This window comes from Eschrichtius robustus, chromosome 20 (assembly GCF_028021215.1).
Source record: "Eschrichtius robustus isolate mEscRob2 chromosome 20, mEscRob2.pri, whole genome shotgun sequence".
Lineage (NCBI taxonomy): Eukaryota > Metazoa > Chordata > Mammalia > Artiodactyla > Eschrichtiidae > Eschrichtius > Eschrichtius robustus.
Genome location: NC_090843.1, coordinates 23,108,770 through 23,121,984, shown reverse-complemented (window position 1 = coordinate 23,121,984; position 13,215 = coordinate 23,108,770). Strand labels below are relative to the sequence as shown.

The 13,215-nt window shown below is 53.4% G+C and overlaps 1 protein-coding gene across 2 annotated transcripts in view; it reads left to right on the top strand.

Annotated features, from left to right (window-relative positions):
* MAP3K14 (mitogen-activated protein kinase kinase kinase 14) overlaps positions 1 to 13,215 on the top strand; it is a 41,900-nt gene that overhangs the window by 17,861 nt on the left and 10,824 nt on the right. For both annotated transcript variants that reach the window (XM_068531140.1, XM_068531139.1), the window contains exons 2-6: positions 4,704 to 4,979; positions 6,193 to 6,262; positions 7,401 to 7,611; positions 7,733 to 8,353; positions 8,930 to 9,067. In XM_068531140.1, coding sequence (XP_068387241.1) covers positions 4,724 to 4,979; positions 6,193 to 6,262; positions 7,401 to 7,611; positions 7,733 to 8,353; positions 8,930 to 9,067 — 1,296 coding nt within the window. In that variant the 5' untranslated portion in view covers positions 4,704 to 4,723. The remainder of the gene's footprint in view (positions 1 to 4,703; positions 4,980 to 6,192; positions 6,263 to 7,400; positions 7,612 to 7,732; positions 8,354 to 8,929; positions 9,068 to 13,215) is intronic.

Below are 13,215 nucleotides of genomic sequence, written 5' to 3'. Positions count from 1 at the left end.
CTAAGCCTCAGTTTTCACATCTGAAATTGACATTAATAATGGCGGTGCTTAGTAAATATTGACAATTATCATTCTGAATTGGAGTCATCCAGCCCTCAAATAATCCTGACAAATCAGTGGCATTTGGGAAACTAGAAGGAATCTCAAAAGGTTTCCTAGGCCACTAGTTTTCAGACTCTTTTCCTTGGAGACCTAGGATTCTGGGGAGGTCCGTGGTGGATGAAGGGAAGCTGAGTATGTGTGGCCCTTGCCCACCTTCTTCAGCAGAGCAGCTGTTTCTGATGTGAATTACATAGCAGTTGCACGTTTCTCGCTCTTTTATATTGTGGGGGTTGAGGTGGATTTCATTTAATAAAAATGGTCCTGCTGCTTTTTAAAAAAAGCTTCCAAGGCTTGACCTCATATCTCCTGGTTCCTAATCTAGTGTTTTTACTGACCTTACTAAAACAGGGAACTGAAATATGATACATTTTAGGAAGGTTGTCATCAAAATTTTAAACATTATTCTTGTACCTTCCAGTTACTCAAGCACTCATTTAGTCTAAACCCCATTCCTGTCTCAGAATCCTAGGAACAGAAATTTTGCTGTCAGAGAAAGCATTGCTACCATAGCCTTAGACAAAAACTGTCTAATAGAACTTTCTGCAGTGATGGAAATGTTCTCTGTGTGCACTGTCATATATGGTAGCTAGTGTAACTGAGGAACTGATTTTTAAATTTTATTTAAAATGAATTGATTTAAATGTAAATAGCCATGTGGCTAGTGGCTGCCATATTGGACAGTGCCGCCTTACAGTATAGAGCAGGGGTCAGGTGGCAGTCCCTGGCCTCTGGGCATGAGAATCATCCAGAGAACTTGTCAAAAGTACAGATTCTGGGCCTAATGCCCAGTGACTGATTCAGTAGACCTAGGGCGAGTGCGTTTGAGACGGTTATTCTAACTTGCAGTCAGGTAGGAAGGCACTACATTAGTGAGCTTTCCCTCGGCGTAAAAATATGGAGCCAGAACAAGCATTTTGCCCTGGCCTTGATTTTCTGGGGAGACTAGAGCAACTTTCTGAGGAATGTCAGACCCTTGGAGAATGTGATGAAAGCTATGGACCTCTTCCCTGGAAAAATACAAAAATAGTTTCTAGGGCTCCCAGACCTCCCTGAAGCCATCCTTGAACCCACATTAAGAACACCTCAACTTGGACAGAAGATCTTTACTAGCTGCTGAGGGAGTTGAGCTTGAGCCCAGGAGCCTTGTGACATGCAGGCATGTCACACAGATATGCCCAAGGGTTAATCTGGTACCATCCCACTCATTCCTACCCCTGGATCCCTCCAGGGCATCATGGAGGCACCACAGAGGAGAGAACAGGCAGTGTATGTGGATCAGGCCCTGAAAGAATACTGAATTAGTTCTGCCCCTTTCCTTTCCCCTTGTGTTTTCATAGCCTTGTGGGTGAGCTGAGAGGGTGTGGCTATTGTCACTGCTCATGTCCTCAGCTCTGACACAGAGAGCAGAGGGAAGAATGCATCTGGGGCCTGAGTGGAGCTGTGGAGAGAGTCCAGCTGAGTAATGGATCAGGATTTTGACTTGCCTTCAAAGGCAGAGACACAACGGGCTCCCACTTAGTCCTCACTTCCCACAAGCTGCAGGAGTGAGAGAGAAGGGGCAAAGCTGCGGGGCTCTGGGCTGGGGCAACGAGCCAGGGACCAAAGCCCAGAGCTGGGCAGGTCACCCAATCAGCAGCCCCAGGTTTAGTGCAGAACCCCATTTTTTGTAGATCAGAACCCATGTAGAAGTGGGGAAGAGTGAGGAAGCAAGCGTGTGTATGTGTCGGAGAGCTGCTGTCAGGCCAAAGTGTCCTGAAAATAGCCTCTTGAACTTGGAGACTGTCGGTGAGGGTCTGAGTCATGGTCATGTGGCACAGGAAAGCCAGACACAGGAGAAGCTGTACAGCTCCCGGGCCGAGATTTCGTGGCCCTGGGAGGTGAGGGTCAGCCTGTTTTCCCCATGCCCTTCACAGGTTCAGCTGCCAGCTGCTGGGTTAGCTTCTCAGGCCGCCTTGTTCCTCTCTCTGCCTGCTCGGCTGCCGGATGAGTCATCAGGGAACTACAAGGAGGAGGCCCCAAGCTCGGCTGCCTCAGCCTCGGCTTCTCTGGGACAAGGGCGCCTGGAGTGCTCCTGGAGGGAGGATCAGGGCCCCTGGCCAGCTGCCTACCTAGCCACCAAGGTGAAAGGGCAGCTTCTGGGGGAGGGGTTGCCCCACAGCCTGTCTGGAGGAGCTCCAGCTGAGGATGAGCCGCGTCAGGCAGGACAGGCCACTTGAGCCTGAGTGCAGCTCTATAGACCTCTAAACATCTGGGTTTAAGATGTTGGGTTTAAGATCTTGCCCTCGGAGCAAGATTGACTGCTGGCCTCATTTCTCTCACCGTCAGATGAAACTCTCTCTTCATCCCCGATGCTCAGCATCACGCTTTGATTCCCTCATGCAGCCAGCACCAGCTGTTTCATCTATGCCCCACTCTGCTCTACACCGGCAACACCGCCTCTGACCCTCAGAAGCCTTCTGCCCAGGGAGGACCACGACTTTCCTCCTTGTGTTTGCCTGCAGCCCAGGGGACTGGGGAGTGGGCAGCACAGCCCACTAGGTCCGGCCCCGCACTGCCCCACACAGGCTGGGTGATCTGGGGCAAGTCTCCACCTAATTAGGCCTGCGTTTCTTCAAGTAAAAATGAGGAGAGGGACTTCCCTGGTAGTCCAGCGGTTAAGTGTCCGTGCTCCCAATGCAGGGTCAGGGAACTAGATCCCACATGCATGCCACAACTAAAGGAGCCCGCATGCTGCAACTAAGACCCAGTGCAGCCAAATAAACAAAAAAAATTCTTTTAATGAGATTAAAGCAATGTCCCTGTAGGCACGCTTCTAATACTATTAGGTTTGGAGGGCTTGGGGTCTGTTTTTAAGATCTCATTTCCCTTATAAAGAGGCTGAGAGCGGTGGGCCCTACTCTAGGCCCTGGATCAAGTCCTTTTTGGAGATGGAAGGGGCTGTGGAGGTGTGGGGTGGGATGACAGTATGGTTACAAGTAAAAGAGCCTGCCTTGGAGGGCTTTCACCTAATTGAAGTCAGAACACCCCTTAGACTTCTTAAGGTCATCAAGGAACAATGAGGCCAGCCATTCAGCCTCCTGAGCATCCGGCCTGCAGGACCACACCCAGGCATCCAGGCTGAAAGCTGGAGCTGCTGAGTTCAAAGCTAGAAGGCCCTTGAAGGCACCCCACACACCCACACCCCGGTCAAGCTGACTCAGCCTTTCGTAGCCACTGTGGTGAGGCAGATGCAGTAGGAAGGAGGTTTCAGCCTAGTGTTTCCCAGCACCCCACTGTCTCTTGTAAGCTTCCAGCCTGATCCGGCAGAAGGTCAGAGGTGTTGGAGGGTCGGCTTCCCACGGTCTGCCTTTCTCGCGCAAGAGCAGATGGAGGAGTGATCCGGGATGAACGGAGCTACCGCAGGGAAGACCGCATCTGCTAGTAACAGCCTTAGGACCAGGCTGCCATCAGAGAGCACTTATTAAAGGCCTGTCTGCAGTTGATGCCTTCTCAGGCTTTGTCTCAAGCAAGTCACGACCCAGAAGGGCCCTGCCCTTGGGAGTCCACAGCCCCAGTCTTTAAAAAGGTTCCCAAATGGTAACAATCTCAGGGCGGTGCCATTCTCTTTCATAACAACTCTAGCCCACGTGCTGTTTGCACAGATTGTCACAACAGTGGGCTCTCTCTCCCTTCTGGCTTTGTGGGAACGCAGAGCTGGTAGAGATGGAGCCCAGAGCGAGGTGACTTCTTGTGCTTTGTCCTCATATTTCTAGAGGTGTCAGTTGGTGTCCTGGGCTCTAATATAAATTCCACTACTAATGTTGCCTGAAAGAAAAATGATACTTACGAGAGGTTTTCAGCGAATGAGTTTGGACATTACAGAAGGAAGCATGTCAGTTCCTTCTGGAGAGCCACAAACAGATGCATCTTGTGAAAGGAGCCAAGTGCTGGTATTGCCATTTGCATGCTGGTTTTTCAATTTGCAAGATTTCATTTGTGTGTATGTATGTAATGTTTATATAAATATACACACAAATCTATATATATATGCACACACACATATGGATGCCTATGTACACACACGCATGCACACACACATATACATACATATATCTACCTCTAGCTAGGGAACAAAGCAAAACCTTGGTTCTCTCCACTTGGAGAAAAGCCATCATGGATGGTGCAGGCATGTCCTCTACGAAGCAAGGCTTATGCGGAATCAGTGATGTGACTGATGGTTTTGGAGTATGGGATCCACCACCCTGTTCTGGGGAAACAAAGTTCACCACAAAACAAACAACAGAAAAAGATTCAGCCATTATTTATAAAGGCAAGAAAGAACCAACCCAGATGTTGGTCCACGTCTCTCCTGGAGGAGGCGGGCTGGAGTTCCCCTTGTGGGGTGGAGAGAGGGGCCATTTACGGTGGAGGGACCAGTAGGGCTGGGGGGCTCACCCCACGTGGAACAATGGTGAGGTTGCCATTTGGAACACTTGGAGGATAGCTACGTGTGGCATGAGGCGGTAGAGACCCTTTGCCCCCTGCTTTTCTCCTCCCACCCAAGCCTGACCTGGGCGCCTCGGGGTCTGGGGGTGACCTGCTCTGTGTGTGTTCTCTCACAGGGTGAGCGTGAGCCTGGGAGATGGCAGTGATGGAAATGGCCTGCCCAGGCGCCCCCGGCTCCGCGGTCGGGCAGCAGAAGGAGTTCGCCAAAGCCAAGGAGAAGACACAGGCAACGGAGACGAAGCAGAGCTCCGTCCACAAGCTCGAGGCCGTGGAGAAGAGCCCCATGTTCTGCGGGAAGTGGGAGATCCTGAACGACGTGATTACCAAAGGCACAGCCAAGGAAGGCTCCGAGGGCGGGCCGGCCGCCATCTCCATTATCGCCCAGGCCGAATGTAAGGAGCCCTGGGCTGGGAGTGTTGGCAGAGAGGGCAGGTGGGGAGCCTGCAGGTGGGTGCAGCACTTGTGCAAGGGTGGTTGGGCACCGATGGGGCTGGGCTCAGGGTCCCCTTGTGGAAGAGGGAAGTCAGGGTGACCACCATAGAAGACTTGCAAGACACACCTAGGAATTAAGCCAAGGATCAGTGTGAAGTGGGAGCTTGAACAGTGCAGGGGAGTGAAGCACAAGAAGGGAGAAGTGGCAGACAGAGGCCTTGCTCATGACCAGAGCAGGGGAAGGGAGCTGGGAGACAGGAATGCTTGGGGTCCAAGGTCCTGGGGACTCTCTGCAGGACCATCAGGCAGGCCTTCTGCTGGGACCTTGGGCAGCCTGAGCATCTCTGGAGAGGCCCAGGCAGGAAAGGCCAGGTCTCCCGGAAAGCCTCTCTGGGCCCTGGGACCTGGGCCCTTCACCTCCTTCCACGCTGGTGCTTGCCGCCCCCCACCCCCCCAAAGAATGAACGCCTGCCCTCGGGCCTGCAGGGCCGATGCAGGGTCTGCGGGGCATCCTGGGCTGATCCCTTCTGCTTCCACTCGCAATACCTCAAGACGGCTCGGAACAGTGGCTGCCACCAGAGCCTGAGAAACTCCCAGGGGCGTGGGGAGGGCCAGGAATCCCCTCTCTACCCCACACCTACCCTCCACCCCAGGAGGTTTCCTGGGGTGGAGCCTGGCGAGACCTACAGCTCATAATGGTATTTTCTCACATACACACATCCTTCCCCTCATCTTCCTCTTCCTTCTGGCTGGCCTTTGACGAGAGATGAGAGAATAAAAATTAAAGTGGAGTGAGTGACATAGTAACGATAGTACCGCACACGCGCACGCACACACACGTTATATGTAATAGTGTATATTTGTTGAGCTGTCACCGTGTGCCAGGCACCGAGTTGAGTGTTTTATAGATCATCTCACTTACACCTCACAGTACGTGAAGTGAGGTGGGCACCCTATGATCCCATATTGTAGGCACGCCCTGGGCCTTGACCCTCAGGCTGGGAGGGAGGGGTGAGGCTGCCAGTGAGAGGAGGTGAGTCTCCAGGCGGAAGGGGTCTGGGAAGGAGGAGTGGCCCGGGAGGGTATCTGCAAAGTGCCTCTCTCCTAAGTGCTGAATTCCTGTTCTTTCTCTCTCCTTTCTGCTCATCCAACCCCTTTGCCTTTACTTAAAAGGTGAGAATAGCCAAGAGTTCAGCCCCACCTTTTCAGAACGGATCTTCATCGCTGGCTCGAAACAGTACAGGTAAGGAGGTCAGCTTGAGTGGGGTGGCAGGGAGCTGTCGCGGGGGCGTCCCCACCCCAGCTGCTTGCTCAGGCCGCTCCCAAGTGACCCCTGGCTCCTTCCTTCAGCACCTGTGGTTTGGCTCTTGGAACCCACCCAGGCTTCCTCGCTGAGCTGCTCTTGCAGCCAAATAAGCTTTTCAAAAGCTTTTCACAGCGTGTGGGTGACTGCCTCTGGGTCACCTCAGGGTCACATCAGCTTGACGTTTTATTTTTATTCTCCTCCTCGCCTCGGAGTCCTTGCTGCTCCCTTCGGTTCCCATCAGTAGGGAGGGTGCTGGGAACAGGAGGCACTTTGCCGCTGGTGCGTGACCACGAGTGCAGGCCCAGAGAAGCCGCTCTAACTTGGGGAGAAACCTGCTGTGTCTTTCCTTCTGTGAGACACACCCAAGCAGGGATGAGGGCTTGGAAACAGGCAGGGACAGACTTGCAGCTGGTGGCCCTGTAGAAAGGAGGCCAAGTGAGGCTCGGTCTGTTCCCAGCCTCCCCAGCCCCAAAGAAGATTTTTGGCAGCTGGAGGTTGAACCTGGAAATGGTTCCTCCCCTACTACCAGGTGGACTTCTTTATCGTTGGAATTTGGGAACTGCTAGCGGGAAAGTGACCAACCTCAGCTGTCCCTGCTTCGGAGGCAACAGAAGCCAACTCAGAGCCGAGAATGCCTGCCGTGGGCTGTGGCCCTCTGAGCCACATGCCCCCCTCCCGGGACCTCTCAAGGGCAAGCCCCCCTTGGAGAGCAAGGAGAGAACCATGTCTCCCCCTCCACACCAGAAGAGCAGTGTGCGCCCTCACTTTAGTAATAACCACCGTTGATCGGAAGCTTGCCGTGGGGCAGGGCACCGAGGCAGGCTTTTTAAATGAGCTATTTCATATTTCATTTAAACCCCATCTTCGCCCTGCCTGGCAGGAAACACCACCTCCATTTTATCAGTGAGGAGCCTAAAGGTCTTTGGGGCTTGGGAACTTTCCCACTTTCACACAAGTCCTGACCAAGCTGGGATTTGACCTTGGGTCTGTATGACTCCAGCCGCAGCTACCTGAGCCGTTCTGTCTCCCTGCCCCCTCACACTCAGAATGCGTGTCTGTGTCCCCTTGCTGACAGCCAGTCCGAGAGTCTTGATCAAATCCCCAATAATGTGGCCCACTCGACCGAGGGCAAGATGGCCCGCGTGTGTTGGAAGGGGAAGCGTCGCAGCAAAGCCCGGAGGAAACGCAAGAAGAAGAGCTCCAAGTCCCTGGCTCAGGCAGGAGTGGCCTTGGCCAGACCCCTCCCCAGAACCCCTGAGCAGGAGAGCTGCACGGTCCCGGTGCAGGTGAGACCCGCCCCTACGCCCAGACCCCTGTGCCGGGCACCCCCTGGGCTCACGGGCCATCGGAACAGCACCTGTGCCTTGGCCCCAGCCCCGCATCCTAACAGCTGTGTTTCCCCCGCAGGAGGATGAGTCTCCGCTAGGCACCCCGTGTGTTAGAAACACCCCCCAGTTCTCCAAGCCTCTGAAGGAGCCAGGCCTTGGCCATCTCTGGTTTAAGAAACTCGGGGAGGGCCTGCGGCCAGCGCTGCCTCGACCGGAACTCCACAAACTGATCAGCCCCCTGCAGTGCCTAAACCACGTGTGGAAACTCCACCACCCCCAGGACGTAGGCCCCCTGCCCCAGCCCGCTCACCCCTTCCCCTACAGCAGACGGCCCCACCCCTTCCCGTTCCACCCTCTCCAGCCCTGGAAACCTCACCCCTTAGAGTCCTTCTTCCTAGGCAAACTGGCAAACTGTGTAGACAGCCAGCGGCCCCTGCCCGGCCCTCCCCTGGGCAGACTGGCCTGTGTAGACGGCCAGAAGCCCCTGCCTGGCCCACATGTGAAGCCCAGCCGCCCATCTCATGGCTCGAGTGACAAGCTGTCCGTGGAGGAGTACCTGGTGCACGCCCTGCAAGGCAGCGTGAGCTCCGGCCAGGCCCACGGCCTGGCCAGCCTGGCCAAGACCTGGTTGGTGGGGGGCTCCAAGCCGCGGGAGCCCGGCCCTGAAACCGAGGACAGTGAGGGGGTCCTGCTTATCGAGGCGAGTAGTCCCCAAACACACGTACACCTACCACCGCCTCCCCCTCCACCTCCAGGGCCGTCCACCTTCACTACCCCCCTTCCCTTCCCCTTTTCCTCTAGTTCTCTGCCTGGATCACTGTGTAATGTTATGTGATTTTCCCAAACTTAGATCTCTGGGTGTTATCCCGTCCATCTCTGACACTATCCCTTGTCCCCCGCCCCTCTTCACTGTCCTTCCCTTTCCTCTGCCACTTAGCTCCTGAGTCATTTTTTCTCATGGTCAAGGCGGTTGACAATTTCGTTTCTGTCCCACAATCACAAGTCTGGGGAGGAGGTTTCTTCATCGCAAGGATCGGCTTGCCTCAGCCCGTGAAGCTCTCCTTTGCCTTCGCCTGACTCCTGCAACCCCCTCTCTGGGTCCGTCCCCACACCCCGACCCCGAGCCCTGCCTCAGACCTGCTGGTATTCTTGGATGTGAGGGCTCAGCCCAGCAGCCTGGCAAGGGCCACCAGTTGGAGAGCCTTCCTCACTGTAACCCTTCGTCCCTCCACTGCCCTGGCCACTGAAACCGGCCTCTGTCTCCTGCCAACCCCAGAAACTCAAGCCAGTGGATTATGAGTACCGAGAGGACGTCCACTGGGCCACGCGCCAGCCCTGCCTGGGCAGAGGCTCCTTCGGAGAGGTCCACAGGATGGAGGACAAGCAAACTGGCTTCCAGTGTGCCGTCAAAAAGGTATGCCGGGCTCCGGGGCTGAGGAGGGAAGGCGGGCAGGAGGCCTGTCGCGTTCCCTCTGCTTCCTTTCAAGGTTAGCACAGGGAGGCCGTGGGTCTGACTCGTTAACAGCGTCTGGCTACCCTGGCTGCCCTGGGTCAGCTGGAGCTGGAAGGGGACAGTCCAGGCCACGTGTCCCCGCCTGGGCACCGCACTTGGTGCGCGTGTATGTGAGAGGGAGCATGAGAGTGTGCACGCAGCCTGGACCACTCCTGATGCCAGGCCCCTAGGGCAAGTCAAAACCTGGAAGATGGTTGGATTGTCATGAAATTCATGTTGAGCTGAAACCCCTAAACTACATAGTGGACCAGAAGGTAATAGCAAGAGCATAGCCTCCACCTAACAGGTGCCTCCCGAAGGAGGCCGTGCACCTTGGGAGTCAGATCTGACTTGAGTTTGGGCTCTGCTTCCTGTCGGCCGGAGGTACTAGGTCCTGCGAGATGGACGTTATGAGGAAATGAGACTTAGCGAGAAGCCCCAGGCTTGTCCGACTGTAGAGTTTGGCTTTGAACCTGTCTTCGGGAAGGGACAGGGGAGGAAGACTCATGCTTCTAGGATTTTGATTAGCGGTAGAGGCCTGAGTCACCTCTCCCACTCCCTCGTCTCACTGATGTTAGAACTGGAGACCAGAGAGGGTCTGCACCTTGCCCACAGCTGCACAGCTGGGCCTGGAACTGAGGCCTCCTTCTGTCAGATCACACTGCCCAGGCCTAGCAGTCCTTGAGGGTGTCAGCCCTGCTCTCCTTCAGATACCATTTCTCCTCCTCTCCCCTCACCTTGACTAGAAGCCACCTTGTCCTTGACCCCAACTCAGCCTGAGGGCTAGCACCAAGGACTTCCTAAGGTAGAAATCAGAAACATTTCCATGGAGCATTTCCTTGGCCCTTGGGCAGCGTGAAATAAGCTAATTCAAAGATGGACCTTGTTTTCAAATGGCTTTTGTCAAGGACACTCTGATCCCCAAAAGGAAAGGGACCAAATAGCCAGCCCAGGCGGGTCCATCCCACTCAGGCCCCACGCAGAGTGGACACTGCTGCCGCCACTGTCTTGGGTGCCTGTGACTTTAAGGGGCGATGGTACAGATTGTGTTGTGAGTAAACCTGGCTTCCCTGGCTTGTGTGTGACCAGGTGTTAGAGTTCTAGAGTTTGGGCCTCGGGGTGATGGGATGAGAGAGGGGACTATCCGTAGGTATTACCCCAAGCTTCAGACATACTGTGTCAAATAAGCCAGCTCCACCCCTGCCCACCCCCACCGGCCAAAACACGTGCTTAGTTCTTGCCAGCACGGGTCATCTTTCGCTGGGATGCCAAGGCCACGTGCCTGACCTCCTCAGCTGCAGTCCCCTCCCCAGGCCACCGGAGAAGGCTCAGCTGTTCCTCCTGAGAGGCGGGTGGGAGGAGGGCAAGAGAGTGTGAAGTGTCCTGGAGATGAGCGCCCATGCTGGGGAGCTTAGTCACCGGGCTCCTCAGCTGTTCCCCTGCTGAGGTCCTCAGAGTCCCAGGCAACAAGGTAAACAACCCTAATATAGTAGAAGAGGACAGAGACTCCATTTCTCACCTCCCCAAGGCAGTCGGACAAGCTCCAAACACAAGGCACGGACTTGCCAGCCCCCAGAACTGCTGCCCCAGCCCACCAGAGCCAGCCCTTCTCAGAACTCCGCCTCCCCCATCCAGGATCTTAGCGGGGTTGGCTTTTGGCAGCCCACACAGCTGCCTTTGGTCGGGCAGACCACCCCTCCTTTCTCTCCAGGGCAGCAGGGTAGGGAAGGCAGTAGTGTCCTTTAGCGTTTTCAGCTGGAAGATCTCAGAAACAGTTCCCTGCTAGGGGGTAGGGGTGGAGGGTGGGGACCAAGGATCAGAGGTCAAGCCGCACAGGGGGTCAGAGCAAGTCTGCACACCCTCTGACGCTCCCTAGGGAGGATCCAGGATGTGGAGTATCATGTGGTGACATCAGCACCCCATTGGTCCTCCTTCTAGAACATTCACGGCCCCAGGTCAGATGTTGATTGGTCACAAGTCCAGGGCTTAATGTAGGGTTTGCGGGGGGGTGGTGCGGTTTAGGGTTTTGTTTGAGCTTACTTTTAATTTCAAATTAATAGAGGCTCGTTGTAAAAGAATGATACCCAAAAAGCAAAAGTCTCTCTGTTGCCCAGTCCCCTTCTGAGGTAACCAGCCTTTGACATAAATCTTTTTTAGACTTGTTACGCATATATAAACATGTAGTTGTTTCTTTTATTGAAATGAGATTGCACTCATTTGTTGTTCTGTACCATGTTTTTTCATGTGATGGTGTATCATGGATAGATTTCCTTATTGGTACATATACATTTGTCCAGTGCTTTTTAACAGCCAGTGTATAAGTTCTTAACGTAGTCAGTGGACGAATTCATAAGATCCATGAATTCCTGGAAGTTTATTCTAAAGTGTGTATGTGTGTGGCACGTGTGGACACACACACATTTTTTATTTATTAGATTTTCAAAGGGGTCTGTGGCTCAAAGAGGGTTAAGAACTGTTCATTTGAGAACATCTGGCTCGAGCATGGAGTTCTGGGAGCCTCCTTTTGCCTCTTCCCTGATCTGGGGTAGTGTGGCCTTGGCCAAGTCCAGCCAGCTGTTGTTACCAAGCACCTGTTCTGTGCCAGGCGCTGTGCCAGGGAGACAGAGGTGTGGAATCCACACGCCTGACCTGAAGGAGCTCAGACTGTAATGGGGGGTGGACACTTACATGGTGTAAAGGTGGTAGAAGCAGCCATCAGCCGGGGACATGGTGAAATCAGCCGGGACAAGTGTTGAGAAGGAAATCAGAACAAGGACCGAGGGGAGCATATCTCGATGGTGATGACGAAATAAGGCGGCAAGCTATGTGCCCAATACTGTGTTAGTCACCTTCACATATTTATGTTCCTGGGATCTTTAAAAGAACTTATTAGAGTTTCTGTTACTCCCTTTTTTACCGATGAAATAAAATGGATACGAATACTAAAGAAAACAAGAGGGAAAGTTTCAAGAAGGAAAAAGCGATCCGCTGTGTAAAGCGTGCAGGCAGTTAAGCAGAGGGAAGTGGCTTGTGGATTTGGCAGTTAGGTGATTGTTGACCATGTTTCCACCTGGGTAGGCGCGTGCCTGAACGTAGGTAAAAACGTCCCGGATGTCAAAGCTAATACACCTGGAAGGGCCTTCAGCGAGGTGGGGTAGCTGGGAGCTCTGGAGTCAGGCTTCCCCCACCAAAATCCCAGCTTTGCTACTTTATATCCAGTGACCTTGAGCAGATTACTGGTCCAGTTTTCAGCTTCCTTGTCTGTAAAATGAGATAATCTCACCTCCTAGGCTATCGTAAGACGTAAACGACTAATGCTTATAAAGTGCTGAGCACAGTACCTGGCAGGTGTTAAGTGGGCATTAAATATTAGTCCTCATTAACATCCTCATCAGAGTCCAGCCCTCACTTGACAGACGAGGACACTCAAGTCCAGGGAGGAGAGGTGGCCAGACGGGCAGCTGGCCTGGTCCAGAAGGCCGTCCTTTCTCCCTTGGGACCGCCCTTTCAGCCTGCTCTCCCTGGGGCTGGCCCAGACTTCTAACGCACCTTGTGTTTTGAGGTGTCCCTTCCAACCCCCTCTGATCTGGGTGGTTGGGAAGGGTTTTAATATTCCTGGGACACTCCAGAGGACTTATGGATTTCTTCAAAGTTAAAGCCGAGGCTCCCAGACTTTCTTGGTTCACAGCCCTTAATGTCTCAGTCATTTTTTCAAGGTGCTCCAGGCCAAAACAAGTACTGACCAGTTCCATTTATTAAATAATTGGGTCAAATAATAAGTCTTTATCCTAATAACCTAGTAGCCATTTGAATAACAACACACATAAATTGAGAGATAAATTTTGTTCTTAAACAACCGTAATTACTAACGGGATGCATGCCTTGTTGGGCAGGCACAACTTCTCCAACTTAGAAATCACTGGACACCGTCACTTTCATTTCCTGCTCCACATTATCCCCTTATCCCCCTGAAGTACCTTTTTGTCACAACAACCTCCAAAAACCTAGCTTCATAAAGATATATCATCAAAAGAATGCAGTTCGATCATTGAAACTGAACTGTCTCACGC